Source organism: Triticum aestivum, chromosome 5B, assembly GCF_018294505.1.
Source record: "Triticum aestivum cultivar Chinese Spring chromosome 5B, IWGSC CS RefSeq v2.1, whole genome shotgun sequence".
Lineage (NCBI taxonomy): Eukaryota > Viridiplantae > Streptophyta > Magnoliopsida > Poales > Poaceae > Triticum > Triticum aestivum.
The window spans coordinates 437772623-437794489 of record NC_057807.1 but is presented as its reverse complement, the minus strand read 5'-3'; the positions used below and the strand labels follow the sequence as shown (position 1 = coordinate 437794489).

The 21867-nt window shown below is 44.7% G+C and overlaps 1 protein-coding gene across 1 annotated transcript; it reads left to right on the top strand.

Annotated features, from left to right (window-relative positions):
- Positions 1–16324: 16324 nt before the first annotated feature.
- LOC123112309 (uncharacterized) lies at positions 16325–21613 on the top strand. Its single transcript, XM_044533260.1, has 4 exons — positions 16325–16400; positions 18042–18618; positions 20322–20510; positions 21313–21613. The coding sequence occupies exons 2-4, from the start codon at positions 18370–18372 to the stop codon at positions 21388–21390; spliced, it is 516 nt and encodes a 171-aa protein (XP_044389195.1). The 5' UTR covers positions 16325–16400; positions 18042–18369; the 3' UTR covers positions 21391–21613.
- Positions 21614–21867: the final 254 nt, after the last annotated feature.

The window sequence follows — 21867 nt, the reverse complement described above, 5'->3', positions numbered from 1 at the left end:
TTGGGTGAAAATGTGTGGTAACACAACAGTAGATATCAGGGCCAATGCTACGTAAGCAATCAACGCCAATGGTGTGGGTATCAGGTCCTCATACTGGTGCGCACTGGCGGAGCTATGTTGAGGCCGAGGGGGCAACTGCCCCCCCCCCACTCTTGGACCAAACTCTGAAGGAATTTTTTTAGGGAGGGCTTAGATGAGATTTTTTTAGCAATTTACAACCCCAAACACTCATGTTTTTGCATCGCCCCCCCCCCCAGCAATTTGTACCAAGCTCCGCCACTGCTGGTGCGTCGCTGGTTGTTAAACGTCTCATCTTCTGCCTGAACGGCAGCCCATCTTCAGATACCCTTCCACCAAGTTGTTGGTAGAACGAGAGAAGAACCTCATGCAGATAGGCGGCAAAATCCCTATGAGGCTGAGAACCGACTTGACGACGAGCCATATTGTGTCGCCGCACATCAGACCAGACGCGACAGTCGGCCCAAGCTCCTTGGCGGTGGCGCCGTGCACGCATTCCCATACAAACAGGATGAGTCTGCCCACGCACATGTCGATGGCCATCGGCAAAGGCACAACCCTGGCCACCCTTGGCCCTGCAAGATCTCTAACCAAGTTGATCAACATGGCAACCATGAAGAGCAGAACAAAGAGCAATATGCACTGCTTGGGCAGCGACTCGATTCCCTGCACACTCGGGTTGGCTACATTGCGGTACAAGAGACTCGGCTTCAAGGCGTACTCCGAGCTGTCCACACCAAATCCTTTGACGACCGAGTAGAAGATCCAAAATGTTCCCGGCGAGAGGACGCAGCCAATTAGCATGCTGAATGTCTGGTTCACTGCGATGGACCTTGGCGATGTGAGTTTCATATGAGAAACTTTCATGTTGGACATCATGGTACTTGTTGTGTTGATCACGCCCCCAATAACACCATAGGCTGCCAGGCCAGCGGTGACACCGCCTGTCACGCCTGACCATGCTCCGACAGCTAGGATCGGCACTTTGGCATACGTCACCCCGATGTTGAAATCGGTCAGTCCAAAACCGTAGATGGTGCAGAACGCCGCTGCTGGTGCAACTACGTAGAGCCGAGTAGTACCATGCCAATTGGGTGAAAATGTGTGGTAGCACAACAGTAGATATCAGGGCCAATGGTGTGGGTATCAGGTCCTCATGCTGGTGCGCACTGGCGGAGCTATGTTGAGGCCGAGGGGGCAACTGCCCCCCCCCCCCCAGCCTTGGACCAATCTTTGAAGGAAATTTTTTAGGGAGGGCTTAGATGAGATTTTTTTAGCAATTTACAACCCCAAATACTCATATTTTTTGCATCGCCCCCTCCCAGCAATTTGTACCAAGCTCCGCCACTGCTGGTGCGTCGCTGGTTGTTAAACGTCTCATCTTCTGCCTGAACGGCAGCCCATCTTCCGCGCACATGCAGGGCTATGGCCCGGATGAGGATGTACAGGCCGTCCCCAAGCATGAGCGCGCACGACATGGCGATATGTGGAAATTAGAGTAAGATGGATATACAGTACTACTACCAATTATCTTTTCTTTGAAGAAGCAAAAGCTTACTTGATAACCTCCCATGCCGTCAAGGCTATATTCCTCAGAGTCCGCAGTGTACCATTGCCCCTTCTTGTGTTCCAGGAAAGGTATGATGAATTTGGAAGAGAAGATTGCTCCGACTAGAACTGAGTAGCTTATAATCAACGGGCAAATCATGCCAATGCCGACGTACATGGTGGAGAACACGAAGGCGAAGCTGCAAGAGTAACAATAGAGATTATTTGCAAAAGCCCTAACTTATTTTTGTCTCGCATCAAATTGCAAAGTTTGAAAAAAATTATAGAACAAACTGAAGGCCTATTTGCTTCATGACTAACTTCATCACAACTAAGTTTAGGCAAAGTGTGGCTAACAAGGGCTGTTTGGTTCTAGGCCTTGCATTGCCACACTTTGTCACACATTTTTGCCAAGCTTGCTTAAGGTTAGTTCAACAAGATAAGAGCCACAAGTTGGCAGACCTAAGGGAATCTTGCCATACTTTTTGTGTATATATCATGTGGGGCCTATTGTGGATTGCCTAAGATAAGACTTGAATCAAACACTCATCTAAATTGGTCAAACTTGCACAACCTTAGATGTGGCAACCTTTGGCAAAGTTAATCACAAACCAAACATCTCCAAAATGGCCACCACAAGTGTGGTAAGATTTGAGAAAAAATTGAGCCTATGACATGTGAACCATGTTGCTAGAAAAGTGTGGCAAGACACAAGTGTGACAACAAACCAAACACATGACTAAGATGTTGTGGTACGACTAAGGTTAGATGTGGCAACCTTAGGTTGTAAACCAAACAAACCTTAACTGCAACTATAATTCCCTAATGCAAGAAGTTTGACTAGAGACAAAACTTATAACCTTCCGTTTTGGAGATGAGGAATTAAGAATTTTACCTGTGTTTGTATGCCTGTAGGCCAAGTGTTGGGAAGTGCTCGAAGCCACACTCCTCACCTCCGGCAAAAAACCAACCAAAGGGAGGTTGTCTGCCCGGGTAGGGGTGACCGGAACCCTCCCAAATCATCGCTCAAGAAAGCACCACAGTCACACGAGAAAGAGTTTGGACTATGACAAAGACGAGCAAGCCTTTGTTGGGGAGTGATCGGGGAAGAGTCGAGTACAAGAGGAAGGTGGAAGGAAGAAAGCGCCCGAAGCGCCAGGTGCGAAGAAAAGAACCCCCAAGCAAAACTTACGACAAGAAATTTTGTGAGGCAGTAACTTGTTTCCTGCAACAGCCTTTGACATGTTAGACAAAAAGAAAGAAAAAAATATAGTGTATCCACATCACAATATTTTTTATTCCTTACACACCACGCAAGATTCGGACCGTCCGCAAAGTTAAAACCCAATGGGGTATGAAGATTGTTGATAAGATGCCCTGTTGCCGTGCCAGTTGGAAAACTCAATTTGTAATCCAATATCAGTAGCTGCAACAAGCTCGTTAGACGCAAAGACAGGTGTAGCTCTAAAACTCGCCAAATGCAAAGTAAATTACAAGGTAGTAATATTACTTGCCTTTTTGAAAGGCAGGATACAAAATGTGCCCGCGAAACTGATAGCAAATAGAAACGCAATAATCCATCCCATCGCAGGGTCCTTGTTGTTAGTCTCGTCCATGAATTTTCCTGATCGACTGCCGATCCTGTTGCTCATCGCGTACAAGTTGGTTCCAAATTCGCCTACAAATGTGGCTAACAGTTTTAATTAGTAGAGTTGATACACTGGCCATATGTGTTAATACTAACTAGAAGACACCCTACTGTAGAGTAATTCTTGAAAGGAAAAAGATTATCACAGACACAATTTACTCGCAATTTTGAGAGCCAACTGAACTGGAAAATGTGCAGTTGGTAGTTTTATGCATTGCCAGGACCGAAAATTCAGATTTGTGTCAAACTTTTTCCTCATTTTGTAACACAGCAACAAGGAGGTCTCAATAAGTATTGCCTAATCAGTTTCGGTGGTAATGCTACAATCCAAACTCGCACGAAACTGCATCTACTACACTAATAAGATGGCCAATTGCTAAGTTATTAGCAAATGGACCAGAACTTGAAGCTTGTTCTGCTTCCTACCTACTTCTGATGATAACCGGCGCAGTATATGGCCTTGGGGCATAATTGGAAGATGTTCCGGCACCGGCGGCGCACATATGCTAGTCAAATGACATTCACCGTGACTGACCCTGCCAATGGCGACATGTCTTGCCTTGTCGGAGAGGTGGCCTCGACGGGCTCCTCGTTCGGAGTCGAACCTAGGCAGCCATGGTGGATGGCCTGAGGTTGCACATCACTAACTGGAACAAGAAGTCGCTCCCAAGAGTCGATCCCTATCTTCATGTGATTTCAAGATTTGCGTTCATGAGCCCATCTTGATTAATTTGATATCTGGTTCTACTGCTTTTACGATCTCCATGATTACCCGTGCATACCTTTCCTGAATTTCTACTTGTGATGAATGTTTACTATTACCAATGCTTACTTCTAAACGCGAGTGCAACCTAACAATGGACATGAGCTGTGCACAGTAGCATAGGAGGAGCACGGCGAAGAGAACTGCATACGAGATAAACAAAGAGCTCAACCAAGACGATAGGTGGGCTGGTGACTTGGTGCCGTTGCCTTGGGGCTTGGGCAAGGTCACACGCAGATAGCGGTGTAGGTGGGATAGGAGGGGTCGGCCCAGAGGGAGACGGATGCGACGGAGAGCGGAGAGGGAGGCAGACTGGCCACAGCGGCGCCCGCGGAGCGACCCCGCTAACACTCTAAATCACGTGAAAATCAGCGGGCAGATTTAATCACGGAAAAAACCTCAAACATGCAGCCTATAGCCGTGATGGATTTCATTTTAGTAAAAGGAAGGGGCTGGTGGCGGTGAAAATAAGGTTGGACGATTCATTTCAGAAGTGAAGCCGAGCACAAGAACCAAAAAAACAGGATCTTGAATTACCAAACCAACAGAAGTTGTTGTATGTTGATTTTGTTTAGCCAATAGGCAGAGAGAAGGGGGATTCTTCGGTACGTACTCCCTCCGTCCGAAAATACTATACATCTAGATACACCCCCTTTTACTCATTTTGATGACAAGTATTTTCGGACGGGAGCCGCCCGTTTTCCTCCTGTCCCTGGCGCTGTAACCCTAGCCGCCGCCAGGAGACCAATCTTCCAGCGCCGTCCTCCGGCGGCTCCCCTCCGCCGGCGACCTCGGTCGTCAGTGGTGAGGTGGGCCGCCGAATCCACGCGTGTGGATCGTTTTTACTCTCTCGTAGTTTAGATTTTTAGGTTGTTCATCGTCTTCGTTTCGGCGGCAATGATGACAGCGCTGAATAAAGTTTCTTCGGATCCTTCCTTGACAAGGCGATCGGTCCTATGGTTGGGGATGGATTTGGAAATCAGTCTGCTCAAGCAAGGATGGCGTGGCGGCGGCGGCATCCTCGTGGTGGACATGTGTCCTCAGGCTCCGCCGTTGCGACGGCGTTTGCTCTAGCGTCGACGCGGAGCTTGAGAGGTAGTCCAGGAGCGGATGCAGATTGTGGTCTGCATCGACGACATCTGGAAGACGGAACATGTGTTGGGTTCGTGGTTCGTGGATGGCAGGTATGGTTTTCTTCTGCGACGTCTTAGTCGCGGTGGGGTGCCAGATCTGGAGTTCGATGGCGTGTCCGGGGTGTTGCCCCGGTCTGATTCGTTCAACGGTAAGGGCTTCACTTTTGGTGAGCCACCTTGGAGGTCCGCAAAGCTGCATATCAGCGATGGAGCCGCACCGATCTCGGGTGATGTCGGGGATATACCCGTTGGCGTAAACCGGCCGGAAGTTAACCCGGCCGGACTGGACGACTCATTGGTAACCCGCCCGGAGCTTGGCGGTTCACGGGCTACCTGCCCGGTCTTGGCGGTTCATTAGTAACCCGGCGGGCGGGTCAGAGGAGCGACAAGACCTGGTTTCCCAACTGGCGGTTCATGAAGGCCGGTTCATACTATGGTGGGCCGGTTTAAGAGGAAAAACATAAAGAATATTTGACTTACAAGGAGTTAAGACCTGGACTTGTATCCGGTTTGCATTAGAGATAGACTAGTCCTAATCCTAATAGGACTCCACATGTAACCCGCCCCTTCAACATATATAAAGAGGGGCAGGGCTCCCCAAAGAGGGACAAGCTAGAAGTAAGAAGAAACAATCTTAGGACTAGACATAAAGAGTAGAGCCGGTTTACGACGACTCCCTCGTGATGATAATGAGACCTAGCCTCAAACATCATGTAGGGTTTTTACCGGATGATGTTTCCCGGGGCCCGAAGCTGTCTAAATCACTGTCTTGTGTTGCGTCTCTCGATTCCGCTCAACCCCTCTCAAGCTACCACATAGATGCGTTGGCCTCGCGACTAAGTCCTGACTAAGGACATCTGCCGTGACAATCCACGACAGTTGGCGCCCACCGTGGGGCTTGCGCACGGTGGTGTTGAGTTCTTGGAGGGATCTTTCTAAGGATGGAGAAGTTCATAATTTTCAGATGAGAAGAGCCGGATTGCGTCTATGTGCACCGTCAAACGCGGCCAGGCGATCCGTCGTGGCCGTATCACTTTCCGTTGCATCGCCGCAAAAAGCCAAGTGCAAAGGAGGTTTCATTAGTACGGATCAAGATCATCAAAATACTGTTATTTCCGTCTGATTCACCAAGTCGTTGCTATCGCAAGCGGGAGTTGCCGAGACGATTGCCTGAAGCCGGATCGGTTTGTCTTTTGTCAAATCTGGTTGCTATATGCATTCAAGGAATCTTCCTGGAAGTTAACTCAAGAATTAAATAAAGGAAGAAGGTGTTACGTAGGGTTAGCACGTGAAGATCAGGGAAAAAGTGACTCTGCATCCAGGCAGGTCATGGCAGGGACTCTCGGTCAAACCGCTACAGTACTTCTAGTACTTTGTCACGTGAAAGCCAACATCAATTATTTCCTTTTTTGGAAGAGGGCTAATACTACTTGAGTACTAGTACTAGATCAAGACGTGTTCTGTCTTTAATGACTACATCCATCCGAATCGGAAGGAGGCAAGTGCTACTACAGGATCATCCTCATGGTAAAAAAAATCAAAACAACCACGATCCGGAGTGGATGGGGTCGTGGGCGTGGATTCGTTTCACTGCCGCTACGGCCATTGCAGCGCCTCGACCCGCCCAATTGGCCTTGGCCGTCCACCCGCCGCTTCACCTCTTCGCGGGGCCGCCGCGCCGTTCCAAGCCGTCGGTGCGTTTTTTATCGTTGTTGTAACCACGGCCCGCGGACCTGCCTCCACAAGCCGCCGCAGCAACATTGTTCCGAGTCGCTGCACGTCCATTGTGGGCTGCCTCTACTTCATCATCCACGGTTTCACCTCGGGCCGTTTTCACTGCTGTGGTGCACCGTTTCCGTCGTTGCCTTGGGCGAGCGATTAACTCGGTGTTTGTAAGACTCCATCTGTCATCCAGACGAACCAGGTGATATCAATCTATTTTTCTTAACACATTGTTTTTATCAAAGAACAATTATTCTGGCCTATATCTTTTTATACAGGACAAGTGCTCACTATAGAAGTGATGCCCAACTGCGGACGGCGCGCGCTAGCTGTTCTACACCAGCATCTGCGTATATCACACTGATAAATCGGAACACAAACCGCCGCCCCGTAGTCCGGTTTACAACACCGCGGCCGGACCATCCGTCTGCTCGTCTGGCCGACTCGGCCGTGATTAATTTTAGCATCACTGTGGTGATGATCAATTCCATGGCGGATAATTTCTGGCCTAACACATCAGGTGATATCCATCTAAAATATATTTTATTAGTGCATATTATTTTTGTCAAAGAACAGTTTATCTTTGCCTTGGTCTGCAGTATTGTATGCAGGACAATTATTCATTATAAACGTGGTTTATACCATGGGTACGAAGCACGCGCTGGCAACGTCCTGCCCGGTGTTCGTCCGTGCCACATTACACGGTGAATGGACGCGTGCAAGACGCCGCCCTTACGGCCCGGTTTACATCAGCTTGCCGGGACCGTGCCTGCGTTTGACTCGCCCGTCCAAACCGGTTTACAACACCGTGGCCGGTTCATCTGCCCAAGCCACCTCTAATACTGTGGACGTCTCTACCGTCCATTTATTGCGGCCTGGTCTACATCAACATACCAGGCCGCACCTGTCTGCATGAGCAAGTCACAGCTTGGGTAGCCCGGTTTTCTTTCAAAATGGAGGCAAATTATCATATACTATCAACCGCCGCCCGCACTGGATGGCTTAATGGGCAGGCGCACAAGTCGCCGCCACTACAGTTTGGTTAACTTCAAATCACCAGTTGGAAGGAACCATTGGCCGAGTCGCTGACACGTCTCATATGGGATCATTTATAACCCACCGCAGTCACCTCAACCTTCTGTGGATTCACATCGTGCTATCAACACCAATGATATACAAGTTATGCCGGTTTATATCACGGTCAAACATGAAGAATCTCAAGCCAACTCCTCGAGTCACCTTTGAGACTCGGGGGCTACGATGACATAACTCAGCAAATCTTGCCAGTTTCAACAAAGTTAAAAACCCCAGGACGATGGAGGGAAAGATAACCCGGTCCCGGAGGCTACTGTTATATTGATAAAAATTTAAAGGAGGTCAGAAAATTTCCGACTTAGAAAATATGTAACAGTTACAAAATCTCGGCTCAATGAAGAAGTTCCGGGTCATCAGAAAGGATTCCGGTTTAAAATCCGGTTAAAGGGAAGTCAGTCTCACTAAAGCTTTCAAATATCCGGGTTACAATCCGGTTCAAGGGAAATATGCTCTCCCACAAAGCTCGGAAGCTCTCAAATCCGGTTTAAGAATTTCCGGTTCAAAAAGGAATTAACTTCTCGCAAGTTTGAGTTGAAAGGCCATCAGAAAATTTCCGGCTGAAAATGAAGATTCCGGTTTACAATCCGGTTCAAGGGAAAGATGTCTCCCACAAAGCTTTGAAGCTCTCAATATCCGGTTCAAAATTCCGGTTCAAGAAGGATTTATCTCTTGCAAAAAGTTAAAGGGTGCCAAAGAGGACCTGCTGCCATGATGCGCAGTTCAAACATGGGTATCATGCCTTATTGGCTTATCATATTATTGATCACTTGGGGGCTTGGTCATGTCTGAACCATAGTCACACCTCTTGATCGGCGCAATGCCACAATATCACTTGGGGGCTTGGTCGTCTCCGAACCAATGCAACACCTTTTGATAGGCGAAAGCCACCAAATCACTTGGGGACATGGTCAAGTCTGAACCAGTCACGCCTCTTGATCGGCCTAAGGCCATAGAGTCACTTGGGGGCTTGGTCGAACCCGAACCATTGCCACGCCACTTGATCGGCATAATGCCACGGTTTCAGTTGGGTACCTGGCTGACTTGAACCATAGCTACACCTTATTGGGAGCTTGGTCGTGTCCGACCATGGTAACACCATCTGATCGGCTCAGTAAAGCCTCTTTTTGCAAACGGTTTTATTATTGCCTTTGCTTCCATATTTTTTTCATACTGTTATTTGATTTTTGTTGCGTTTTTTAAACTGACATTGTTAATCCGGTTCAAACTATCAATTACAAATTGGCAGAACACGGTTAAATCCTAATCCGGAGACTATCTGTCCAGTTTGATTTTATGTTACCATCTTATTATGGAGTAAACCGGTGTTCATTAACCCGACTTGACTTTCAATTACAAATTGTCAGTACATGATCAAATCATAATCCGGAGACTATCCGCCCGGTCTGGTTTGACTACGAGTCGCCAGTATTATATATGGTTAAACCGGTGTTTATCACAACCCGCTACGGTTTTATCATAAACCGACACAGTACGAAAGGAGTTATCACCATTACTACAAAAAGTTGGTAAACCAATGATGTGATTCAATGTCACAGGTATGATATATTTCATTGATTATTCTTAAGTGCAGCCTTGGTTATAAACCTGGGTTATATGTTGGGCATTATGACCCGTCCGGCGGTAAACCGCCAGGACACTTTAAACTTGTTGTATGCAGAGACAGGTTGAATAAAGCATGATGATAAATTATCGGTGTTTGTTAACCCGGCCTGGCTTTGGACTATAAGTCGCCAGTACATATTTGGATTTCGCCATTGGAATCATGCGCTTATAAATCATTGGGTTATATTATTCAAATAGCCAAACTTGGCTGAATTTTCATTATGATATTGAATGAATAAGGTTTTTCATACTAGATTATGTTATCTTTAATAGCCAACACGGCTGGATTTTTATTATGGTTATCAATGACCAATATTATAATTGAGGTTTTCAAAGTCGCTTTTAGCGCAATGGTTATCATATTATTAATGGATATGATTTATTCTACAATTGAAGGAATAGTCCCGAGTCGCTGCAGGCTTACGACCCGGCACTTGGGGGCTACATTATTTAAGTTGAGATTATATCAAATATGCAAGTCTCATATCGCTGCAAGCATGCACCATGACACTTGGGGGCTAATGCAAAGTAATTTTTTGCTCATATTATTGAAGACCCGACTCATCACATTATAATGAGTCGGCCCTTGGGGGCTACCAATTGCTCCTTCAATAGTTGAAGGTACAAAGCTTTTTTCATTAAATTGAAGGGTCCACTGCTCAGTTGATAAAGCACAAGGCTCTTAACCTTGTGGACGTGGATTCAAGTCCCATGATGGGGGTTACATCATATGATGTTATTTTCATTGAAGTATATCTTAAGTCCCAACTCAATATTATCTTACTGAGCCGGCCCTTGGGGGCTACACTGGTTGAAGTTTTTATGAGTATAAGACAATTACAAGTCCCAGGTTGCGGCAAGCATGACAACCCGGCACTTGGAGGCTACATAGTATGGAGTATTCAGTTTTTACTAGTCATTGGGATGAACAACATGGATTTCTTTGAAAGTGGCAGTATTTATATTGAAGCAAAGTCTTAAGCCACCACTTTGTTCTGCTCAAAGACTTGGGGGCTACAGGTATTATATTATTATCGAAGAAATATTGTCAAATTCTCTGATTGAGCAAACTAGGTTGACCCGGCATCACCAGTCATTATGACCTTGTGGCTGCAACCCGGCGTCATTAATAATCATGAACCGGCGTTGGCAACAATCATGAACCGGTGTCTGCAACAATCATGACTCGAAATTATCAAGTTTTTATAACCCGACAGTCTTTGACAATGATAAAACCGGCAGGTTCTACATCTTCAAACCAGTTGAATATCAAATGAGTATTTCAAGACCAATATTTCTTAAACCGGCGCTTTGGAAGCCGACTCAAGTGGATTATTCTTCACAATATTTTTTCTATAAGAAGCCAACATCAGCAATTTGAGTATGAAGCTGGTCGTTGACCCGGATTTTCTAGAAGGAGGAAATGACAAAGGACTTAAGGACGATCAGGTGTCGATCTACAAGAATTCTTAACCCGGAGCACAACCTGTCAAATTTGTTCTAGTGTTTATTTTGCAGCATAAGTTTACCATGGATAAATCCAAGCTAAACTTGGGGGTTAATGTCGGGGATATACCCCGTGGCGTAAACCGGCCGGAAGTTAACCCGGCCGGACTGGACGACTCACTGGTAACCCGCCCGGAGCTTGGCGGTTCACGGGCTACCCGCCCGGTCTTGGCGGTTCATTAGTAACCCGGCGGGCGAGTCAGAGGAGCGACAAGACCTGGTTTCTCAACGGGCGGTTCATGAAGGCCGGTTCATACTATGGTGGGCCGGTTTAAGAGGAAAGACATAAAGAATATTTGACTTACAAGGAGTTAAGACCTGGACTTGTATCCGGTTTGCATTAGAGATAGACTAGTCCTAATCCTAATAGGACTCCATATGTAACCCGCCCCTTCAACATATATAAGGAGGGGCAGGGCTCCCCAAAGAGGGACAAGCTAGAAGTAAGAAGAAACAATCTTAGGACTAGACACAAAGAGGAGAGCCGGTTTACGGCGACTCCCTCATGATGATAATGAGACCTAGCCTCAAACAGCATGTAGGATTTTTACCGGATGATGTTTCCCGGGGCCCGAAGCTGTCTAAATCCCTGTCTTGTGTTGCGTCTCTCGATTCCGCTCAACCCCTCTCAAGCTACCACATAGATGCGTTGGCCTCGCGACTAAGTCCTGACACTAAGGACATCTGTCGTGACAATCCACGACAGGTGAGGAGGTGATCCATCATTCTTTTCTTCGGTGGCTGCTGTCGTGGTGCCGGAGGCAGGTGATGGGCGTTGGTGTCAAGCTCAGAGATGTTCTGCTAGCTTTTCAGTTTTGTCATGTCGGTCCTTACGTGACTTGTACTTTAATCTTTATGATATGAATGAGATACGTATTACCATGAAAAAAAAAGTATTTTCGGACGGAGGGAGTACTTGTTAAGACAATGCTGCAGCACGCGCTGACGCAGGCTTGGATCACAGTGTTTTCCTGTCGGTTGAACGGCCGGATATCCTGAACGCCAAAAGCATTGAGAAGGTAGTTCCACGCCGTGATGCAGAGAAATGCAAGCAGAGCCGTCGCATCGTTGAGCTCCGGGAGAATCCCAGTGCTCAGGGCCAAGCGCATTGCAACCACCGTGAGGCTTCGTTTGGCGCGAGTGGATTGGAGGGGTTTCAAGAGGATTTTCCTCGGGTGGGCCAGAAACCCCCAAAAAAACCGTCGGCGGTACAGGGGGTTTGGATGGTCGTCGGATCCTCTCTAATCCCCTTCGATCCTCCCGAACCCACGCGACTCAGAACCCTTGTCGAAGGACTCAGGGAATCTCTCGACCGAGCGCACGCCGCCAGCCACGGAGGGGAGGAGCCCCGCCGCCGGATCTTCAACGCTGCCACCACGGAGGGGAAGAGCCCCGCCGCCACCACCGAGGGGAGGAGCCCCGCCGGCGAGTGGAGGAGCCCGATGTTGGGAATTGTAGGGTTTGCGGTCTACCCCCTAATTCCTCTGCGCTTATCCGTGGTGCCGCTCACAATTCGCATCTCTGAGGCTAGGGGGTAGGGACCTTCTTATACTGTCTTTCCAAAGAGTCCACCTCTTATACAGATATAAGATTCCTAGTTTTTCTTCCACTAGTTTCCGGGATAGAGTCCAGATCAAATTACCAACCACGATCATATTTGTCTGTTAACGGATTCTACCCGTTATGTCCCCGGAGCACGCGCTTGTGAGCAACGCGCCATAATAGAGTGTAAATTCCTCTAATTACGTAGATCAACGTTAGGGCTGTAATCTAACTATACGATCTAGCTCCTTCCAATCATCAGTGTACCCGGGTAGTCTTTTCAATATAAATAGTATATTGTATTCCACTGATAATCGACCAGCTTCCTTAAGCATATATCACTTAAGTACATTCCAGCAAGTAACAATTCCATGCTAAACATGTAAATCAATTCCATGTATAAATACATGTACAATTCCATAATGAGGTATTCCAAATATTAGTAATTCCTAGTAATTTGAATATAGTTGCAGGACACATAATTCCAACATCTCCCACTTGTCCCAAACGACCATTCAAATATTCGTAAACCCATAGCCTTAACATGCTTGCCAAATACCTCCTGACTAAGAGGCTTAGTCAAGGGATCAACAATCATATTAACACAATGTTGAAAAATTTAATCCTTCTTAGGAGTTTTCCTCTAGTATTTAGAGTGACTTCCCCCCCCAAAATCATATAACAATTATCCAGAGATTACATTCCAAGTTAATTCCTCCCACTTATCCTAAGCATGTCATGTTGGGAGTGTCACTTGTAGTTTCCTTGGGGTCAAGATTATATTCCAGTATGATTGTCAATAATTCCACCCTTGATGATAAAAATGATTGTGTTCCTACTTTCCACCAGTATTCATTTTCCAGATAACTAAGGGAACACCCTTTGATCCACTAGAAGAACCATGAAAAAATTCCTGGTGTGCGCTTTGTAATAACTGTGAATTTCATGCCAAAATAGAATATTTCCTTCCAGCCAAGTGACTGTACTAGATGGAGAAAGATACAACAAATGACAGTACACAATGCTTCTTTCGTATACAAGACAGTCAATTCCTCCATTCAATTGTGGAGTGTACGGTATATAACAATGGTGAATAATTCCATGCTCTTTACATACAAACGATATATTCCTAAAGTGTACTTCCCCCACCAATCGGTTGTTAAAACTATGATATTATTTAATCAACTGATTTTCCACTTCAGTATAACATGTGACCAGCACAATAAAACCTTCCGACTTGTATAATAAAATATAAGCATAACCATGTAAAAGTGTAATCATGGAAGAGTGAGATGAAATAAACAATGTGACCTCTAGTGGGGATGTCCAAAGAAATACCGTAAGTATATAAAAAGGAAACGATGTGAAGCCCTTTCATCTCCTTCCACCTTAATAAACAAGGTGTATTAAAAAAACACATATATGCTTCACATGTATCATTAGTCCTTCCACTAAAGTTTAAAATTCCAGAATCAATAAGCCTCTTGATCCAGTTCCAAGATTTGTGACCAAGTCATTGATGGTGTAGATGATAAGATTCCAAGCATGTGTTCCCATTGTCGATATTCCTCCATATGGAGTAATCTTTGCCCAATAAAAAAAAATTGGTCTACCAACTTCCAATGGACATCAAGAAAGATGGACCATTGTGTGAAAATCATAATGCACTAATTTAACCATTGAGCAATATTTCCACTCTCCCTTTTCCAAATAGTATGTCATAATCAATAGGTTCCAAGATGGAGCAATAGATTAAATCCCTTCTCACTGAAGTTGAATAGCCTGTCCTATAACAATAATAGTTTTCCTCCACAAAAGGAGTTTGATGGCATAATTTCCAATCCAAAGTATATCAAATTCACAATTAATTCCTAAGTACATTAGTTTTCCCTTCGGAATTGTTGCATGCCAATAAAATTGCTATTGTACTCCAATATACATGATGTATATAAACAAACACCATACTCCATCTATTTTTAAAAGAAATAGCCACAAATAAAAATATAGTGCAAACATTAACATCAGACATACCGATAAATGAAGAGCAAGTTTCCTGAAGTGACCCCCAGCTTCCTCTTTGAATAAGTGATGCTCAATAATGACACTTCTCCGAAATCCCTTTCCAGGTTATGTGTAATTTTCCTGACAATATTTCCACCATAGAAATTTTCAATGTAATCATTTGCTCCGTGCAGTGCATCCACACATTTAACCCAGAGTCCTCCTTAAGTTCTTCCAAGGAGTGGACTTATTTTCCTTGTATGACGTACATGCAGTAGATTAGGAATCAAACAAGTTAGTCTGTTAATCAACATATAATATAATATAATAAATTAATTAATAGATACTAGTTGGATTTGTAATTAGCGTCCCTTCCCTTGTAGCACGCCTGTACAGGTGCAAGTGGATCTTCCAGCCGTCCGGTTGGCCGTGCAGTTGGCCAGATGGTAGGCCCAATAAACAACAACAACAAAATCCTTCTCCTTCCTTCAACTAATGCACTTTCTGAGCAGTTGCTCGTGCGGATTGCCAATCGTCGAGTGAAAATTTTGTAGCAGCGGCAACCTGATTGATTCCTAGACAGCCCGTACGTAGCAAAGCTAGGCTTGACTTAATTCTTTCCTTGATCCATGTGAATTAAAAATTGCATGTCCTTTCCTTTCCAATCTTTCTTGATCTTCCACGTGAGCTAGGCTTGCCCCTTGATTTCCTCGTTCCAAGTGCAAAGGCAGAAGCATTAGGACTAGATGACCTCGATCAGTGTGCGACTTCAGAAAGCAATAAAGCAATCTTCCACGAGACCTGTGCTATTGGATTGATGGACCGTGACCATAAAGAGCATCAGGTGAAGAAAATTCAGTGCGTAGTCAGGGCGCTGCCAGTACTTGCACGATCGTGTGCACGACGACGGGAGTTTGATAAACACGTATCACCGAGCTACTAGGAGCGGATATTATATTCTTTCTCGACCTGTGTTAGATCGATGTGACGGGGAGGAGATTGAAACGGACAACCGCGGAAGACGATCGGCGCAGAGTACGCAGCGGATTTAATCACGCACCGCACAGAGACCATGAGAGCATGGCCGATCAGCATCGGCGGCGGTGAACCTAGCTCAGATGCCAATGTTGGGAATTGTAGGGTTTGCGGTCTACCCCTAATTCCTCTGCGCTTATCCGTGGTGCCGCTCACAATTCGCATCTCTGAGGCTAGGGGGTAGGGACCTTCTTATACTGTCTTTCCAAAGAGTCCACCTCTTATACAGATATAAGATTCCTAGTTTTTCTTCCACTAGTTTCCGGGATAGAGTCCAGATCAAATTACCAACCACGATCATATTTGTCTGTTAACGGATTCTACCCGTTATGTCCCCGGAGCACGCGCTTGTGAGCAACGCGCCATAATAGAGTGTAAATTCCTCTAATTACGTAGATCAACGTTAGGGCTGTAATCTAACTATATGATCTAGCTCCTTCCAATCATCAGTGTACCCGGGTAGTCTTTCCAATATAAATAGTATATTGTATTCCACTGATAATCGACCAGCTTCCTTAAGCATATATCACTTAAGTACATTCCAGCAAGTAACAATTCCATGCTAAACATGTAAATCAATTCCATGTATAAATACATGTACAATTCCATAATGAGGTATTCCAAATATTAGTAATTCCTAGTAATTTGAATATAGTTGCAGGACACATAATTCCAACACCCGACGCCGCCGCCCGATTCTACCCGACGCCCCGACGCCGCCCGACGCCGGCGTTACTCCTCCAGAATACTGGTGTTCTCCCCGGTGGTAAGTCATCGCCGCCTCTCCCCACCTCTGTCCTAACCCTACCCGGCGAGCTCGCCAAGAACGCTGTCCTCTTCTAGCCCCTCATCGACCCTAACCCTACCCGGCGAGATTGCTGTGATTTTCTGATGGTGATGGTGATGGTCTGATGAATCTTGGAGGATTGACAGTTTGTAAACTACCTTTTTCACCATAGGTGATGATCTGATGTTGATGGTGATTGAAGTGTGGTGTAGAGCTGTTAATTAGTGATGGTGATGGTCTGATGTTGTGGTATCTGAAGTCTAAACGACATCTTTCTTGTTTGTAGCCGCTGTTTACTAATTCATGAACAAATTTACTGCCTTCCTTTCTTTGTCATTTGTATTTGTATATACTGTATACTCTGATTTGGGTGCTTGTTCTGATTTGTATTTGTATATACTGTATACTCTGATTTAGATTTGTCCTTGCACTAGCGACTGACATAGCAAAGTGAATCGTCCCGCCGCACAGGTCAACCGGGACAGAGAGATTCACTGGCTTTGCTGGTGTGCATTATGATGTTTCCGAGATGAGATCACTCGGCAAATTTTACAAATGTGATTTTAAGGATACCTGCTACGGTGCGGTGGAATCAGTGTTTGGCAATAAAGAAACAGTGATGATACATGTTTTTTAAGTAATATAGAGTATAGTTGTTCTTGCTGTATTGAGAGCACCTGTGCTAGCTTAGATATGATACATGTTTCTTCCACAGCCCAAAGGGGATTAGTTTCTTCTCATCCGTTGGAGCAATGGACGGTGGGTATATTTAGACTAAATTGTTCGTTTCCTTGGCTTGGATCAGCACTAACTAAATGTGCTGCCTTCAGTAGTGCAATAACTCTACAGTGCATCATAAATTGTTTGCTCATCAGACTTTGTTGTGAGTTTTCTCTTCCACGAAAAAACTGTTCGGTCTGAAAGTTTCTGTATTCTGTATGTAGTTGGCTGATTTTGGAGCAATGGATTGTGTTATGAATGTGTAATCTCTTGCTGCTTGTTGGTCTGAAGAAATATTCATGGGACTGCCCAGTGAATGTTCAACGTTACTTGCGTGTCACATCAGATTCTTCTTGCTTTTGTGTTTGTTACTATTTGATTTAATCTGGAAGTAGTTATGTGCCTCTTGATGTAACTCTAACAAGGCCATGAAATAATTCATACTATTTCTTTATTGTACTTTTCCCTTTGCAAACAGTCTACAGCCTACTCGGTTATCGTCTGTTTGCAGGGTCCCTTGAACTCGTCTGTTTGAGAGTCTCCTCGGTTGCTTTTGTGTCTGCGCTACTGCTGTCTTGTGGTTGGAATTTGTGCTCCTGTCATGTACTCTCATCCAACAATAGTTAAGCATGCAGAACATCAAGTGATGATTTTCTCTATGTTGCATAAATAGTTAAGCATGCTTAAATATACGCATGTCTTGCCTAGGACTTTTCTCTATGTTCCAAGTCATGCTGATGTAAGAGAATATGTTGTTGTTATGTGACAGCGCAATTATGTGATGATATATTGATTTCAAGTCAAACAAATTATGTTGTTCATGTGAACTGTTGCAAGATTAGATTTTTAACTGTTTTACAATATTTTAATTCAATATGGCAATCCCTTTTTGTCAAACAGTGTTTTGTACGGAGGGAAATTTGAGGAATGTGTGGCTGGAGGGGGATTTGAGGTTTCAAGGGAATTGGATGGAAGAGGGGGATTCACCAAATCCCCTGAATCCTCTCCTTCCAAAACCTCCACAATCCCTTGCTGTCAAACAAGGCCTGAAGCGCCGGCGAAACACGACCGCCGCCGGGGCCGTGGGGAATCAGGCGAGCGGCGCAGCCTCCGTCGACAGGTGGTCCTGGGAGCGCGCGGACGGCGAAGGACGCGCACCTCCCGTAAGACTGCTCCACTTCCCTGGCCCCGTCGTCCCGTCTAAGTCGCCGGCGGCGTGGACACAGCGATGCTGCGGACGGTGCTGCGCCGGGGAGGGGCGGCCATGAGGCAGGCCGCGCTGGCCGAGGGATCTACGGGGAACCTTCTACGGCTGAGCGTGGCGGAGCGGGAGCGCTCTCGGCGGCGTCGGCGCGACCCGGGGCGCGACGAGTTCTTCGTGCCGACGCCGGAGTCGCTTAAATGGCTCGACTCCGTCACCCTGCCCATGATCCTCACCGCCGCCGCCGTCGCCCTCTTCACCAAGCTCCTCATGATGGTATCCTCCACCCTCCACCCATACAAAATTCCCCTTCAATCCCTCCCTTAATTCCTGTTCGTTTATCCTCTCCCAGCAGAGTAAAGATGTACTGTAGATAATTAAACAAATGTAGATCTGGGTATTGCGACCAGAACAATCCATAGAAGGTTATAGTGCTACAATATCACATCATAGAAGAATACGTAAGTTTAAAATTTGATTATCTAGGACAGCGTCAAATGCCAACAAAAACAGCTAAACTCAAGTTTGTAGTGTGAATAATGAAATTAAAGACTGACTACAGAAGCAATGGAGATTATCTTTAACCATAAGGAGCCTAGTGGCAAACCTTTGAAGTATCAATCCTGAAATTCAATATTACCTAATAACTTAACCTATGATTTTGAGAACATCGTCAGCAAGAAAATCATCTTGAATAATAAACCAAAAGCATATGAGATATCAACGTAAATCAACGGTTACACTAAGCTCTCATCTACCACTCTACCCACTTGATAGTTCTAAGTTATAGCTTCTCCATCTGCTCTGTTCCTTCCACTGTCCCTAAATGATTGGCTCACAACTGCGTAATACAGCCCTGTCATGCATACACATGTGCTAATAATCAGATTATGTGCTTCGAAAGTTAATGTCATGTAGATTCAGTTTCTACTTTATAGAATGGCATGTCAGTTCAGTACATTGATCGGAAACGGGAAATGCACACGCTTCTAATTCTAAATTAGCATTATTTCAAGTTACTGAAGGTTGTACATGGGAATCAGGTTATGTGCTAATAATCAGATAATTTCAAAGCAAACTATAATTATTAGATGATCCTGTGTATTCATTTTGTACAGACAATCCTCGTCGAGTTTCCTACCGAAATGGGCAAGCACACATTAACCAAAGCTAGCACTCTTTCTTAAAATCCTAACTGTAACTGGTTGAACTACTGCCAGTCCAAAATTGTATGCTAAGGTTCAAGCTGTCGTACACATAAATTCTGAATGAGCGCATTCATAGCTAATAATTGCAGTTTTATGCATTCAACTAAAGTTTCTAACGCAGCACTTGGCATTGGAATGGAATGTTCCATTTACTTTTAGATAAAACTGAATGTTACACACTGAATGAGTTACATGTTAGCACTCAGCATTGTACTTGCCTTGCTCTGATAATTGATAATTACACAAGCATAATTATAGAGTGGCTGCAAGACATGTGAGCTTGTAGAAATGTAACCTCTCGGAATGAGCAGAATTTTGGAGTGGTTTATTTATGCTAGTACTGTTAACAATGCATAAAATACGTTTAGAGAAGAGACGTTACAATATTTCTTAGTGGGTCAAATGATTCTCTATCCATTGGAAGAGTAGTGCATAGAGCATCTCTAACTTTGTGCTATCCAGGTATGTTGTTTTTCTTCGATGTTACAGTTCGACTTTGTCTCTCCCCTCTTAATGGCTTCATTCAAGAAATGTTCAAACAAATTTATGTTAGTTATCTCATGAACTAATAGTCAACCAGATTTTCATGATAAGATATGTGTGGCCTTGTTTTGTAATCATCAAGCCTGCTGTTTGCCAGATTATCTACCTACCACATATTGTACATGTCAATTAAATAATTTAATTCAGCATTGTTTGCATGTGTTCAGAAAATCTTCTTTCTCTTCTGAATTTGGTATGTTCTGAACCTTTTCCATGTTTTCTGGGTAGGAACATGAAGACACAGACCAAGAAAGGAGAGAACGCAAGATAAAGAATAGTCACCCTGAGCAAGGAACAGTAAGGATGCTTTCACGTGAAGAGTGGGATGAAATCCAAGAAGTCAGGCCAAGGACCCCTTTTGAATCAAAGTTAGCTCGTCCACATGCCCGCTTAAGAACTGGGGAAAGAGTGCGGCTGGTAAGTAGCTGACAGAACTTTGTTGTTATAATCTCATAGATGCATTTTCATACGCTAATTCGACGATAATTGATGGTTATATCACTTTGGAGTGAGTTTACTGGATCCAGTCTTGCTTCCATGATGAAAACAAATTGCTGATCCATACTAGTAGATACTACTGTTCCATGTTTCAACAACTTGCTGCTATATATAACTAGCAGGGTCACCTGTGCATTTATGGTGCTAGATTTGATTTAACCTGTGTCCTCTTCAGTTATTTGGTTAAATTCTGCCAACCTCCTTGCAGAATTATTGTGCAAGGGTAAGGCTGTCTAGAAATTCCCTTCCCCAGGCCTCACCTTGTGTGGAAGCTTTGAGCACTTGGTACACCTTCTATATTCTGTATGATTTGAGTGATTGTGGTAGACATTTACTGTAGAGTATAATAGAACCTGTAGCCAAAATACATCTTGAGGAAACAAGCTTGCAGTTTTTGGTATATATATTTTGATTAATCAGTGTAGTAAGTAATTTTGAAGGCATTAGTCACTCAAACATGCCTTTATTAGTTTAAAAACAAGGTATATATATATATTTTATTGCTTTTCGATATATTTGTGGGTGTGCGTGTGTCGGATCAATTTTGTCTTGTTCTCCCTTACCCGCATCTCTTTTCACCTCTTTCCTAATGTGTTGATTTTACCCACGTCCTTACCTAACTCAGTAGAGTTACAACCTGCATACATTTTGAAGGTTTGACCTGCTGCCTTTCGCTTGAGAGCTTGATGCTAAGACTTGTCTCGACATCTCTGCCTTGCAGGAGGATGCCAAGGATTGGGCTGTTGATGTGCTCACTGATGCTTTTACTAGAGCGGAAGAGAGTGCTAAGCGGAAATGATTCGGAAGAAAGGCACAGCAGCCAACACATCCAGTTTGAAGTTTTTCTTTAGAGGAAACACTTTGGGGGTTTTCTTGAATGCGCATTTCATGGTTTCTTTTGAAGTTTGAATTGCCGACTCGTAAATGCTAACTTGCGCGGTGAACTATGTAGCCGCATAGAATAAATTTTCCTTGCTACTGTATATATATACACTCCTACATACGGTTCCTTGCTATGCTCATATCGTTTGTTTGAATGCAAACTACAGCAGTAGTGAATTATAAGTGAAGGGAAGGAGGGGCTGTATACTTTCAGCAGTTACGTTTAGATCTCAGGCGTTCTTTCTTTTTCATTTCATATTTCATAGTATTTATTTTCAGCAGTGTTGGTGTGCTTGCGTACTTTGAGTGGATGCGTTGTTCGCACACGAACACGTCACTGTGTACTTCTAACACCGAGGGTGATGCACCACAACTCACGCGAAGGAGACCCGTC

What these genes read in the sequence shown, in the direction of transcription:
- LOC123112309 (XM_044533260.1), top strand. Translation starts at nt 18,370, where the DNA reads ATGCTGCGGACGGTGCTGCGCCGGGGAGGGGCGGCCATGAGGCAGGCC. An exon ending in TCACCAAGCTCCTCATGATG is followed by an intron (nt 18,619 to 20,321) that starts GTATCCTCCACC and finishes TTTTCTGGGTAG; the next exon opens with GAACATGAAGACACAGACCA. An exon ending in CTGGGGAAAGAGTGCGGCTG is followed by an intron (nt 20,511 to 21,312) that starts GTAAGTAGCTGA and finishes TCTGCCTTGCAG; the next exon opens with GAGGATGCCAAGGATTGGGC.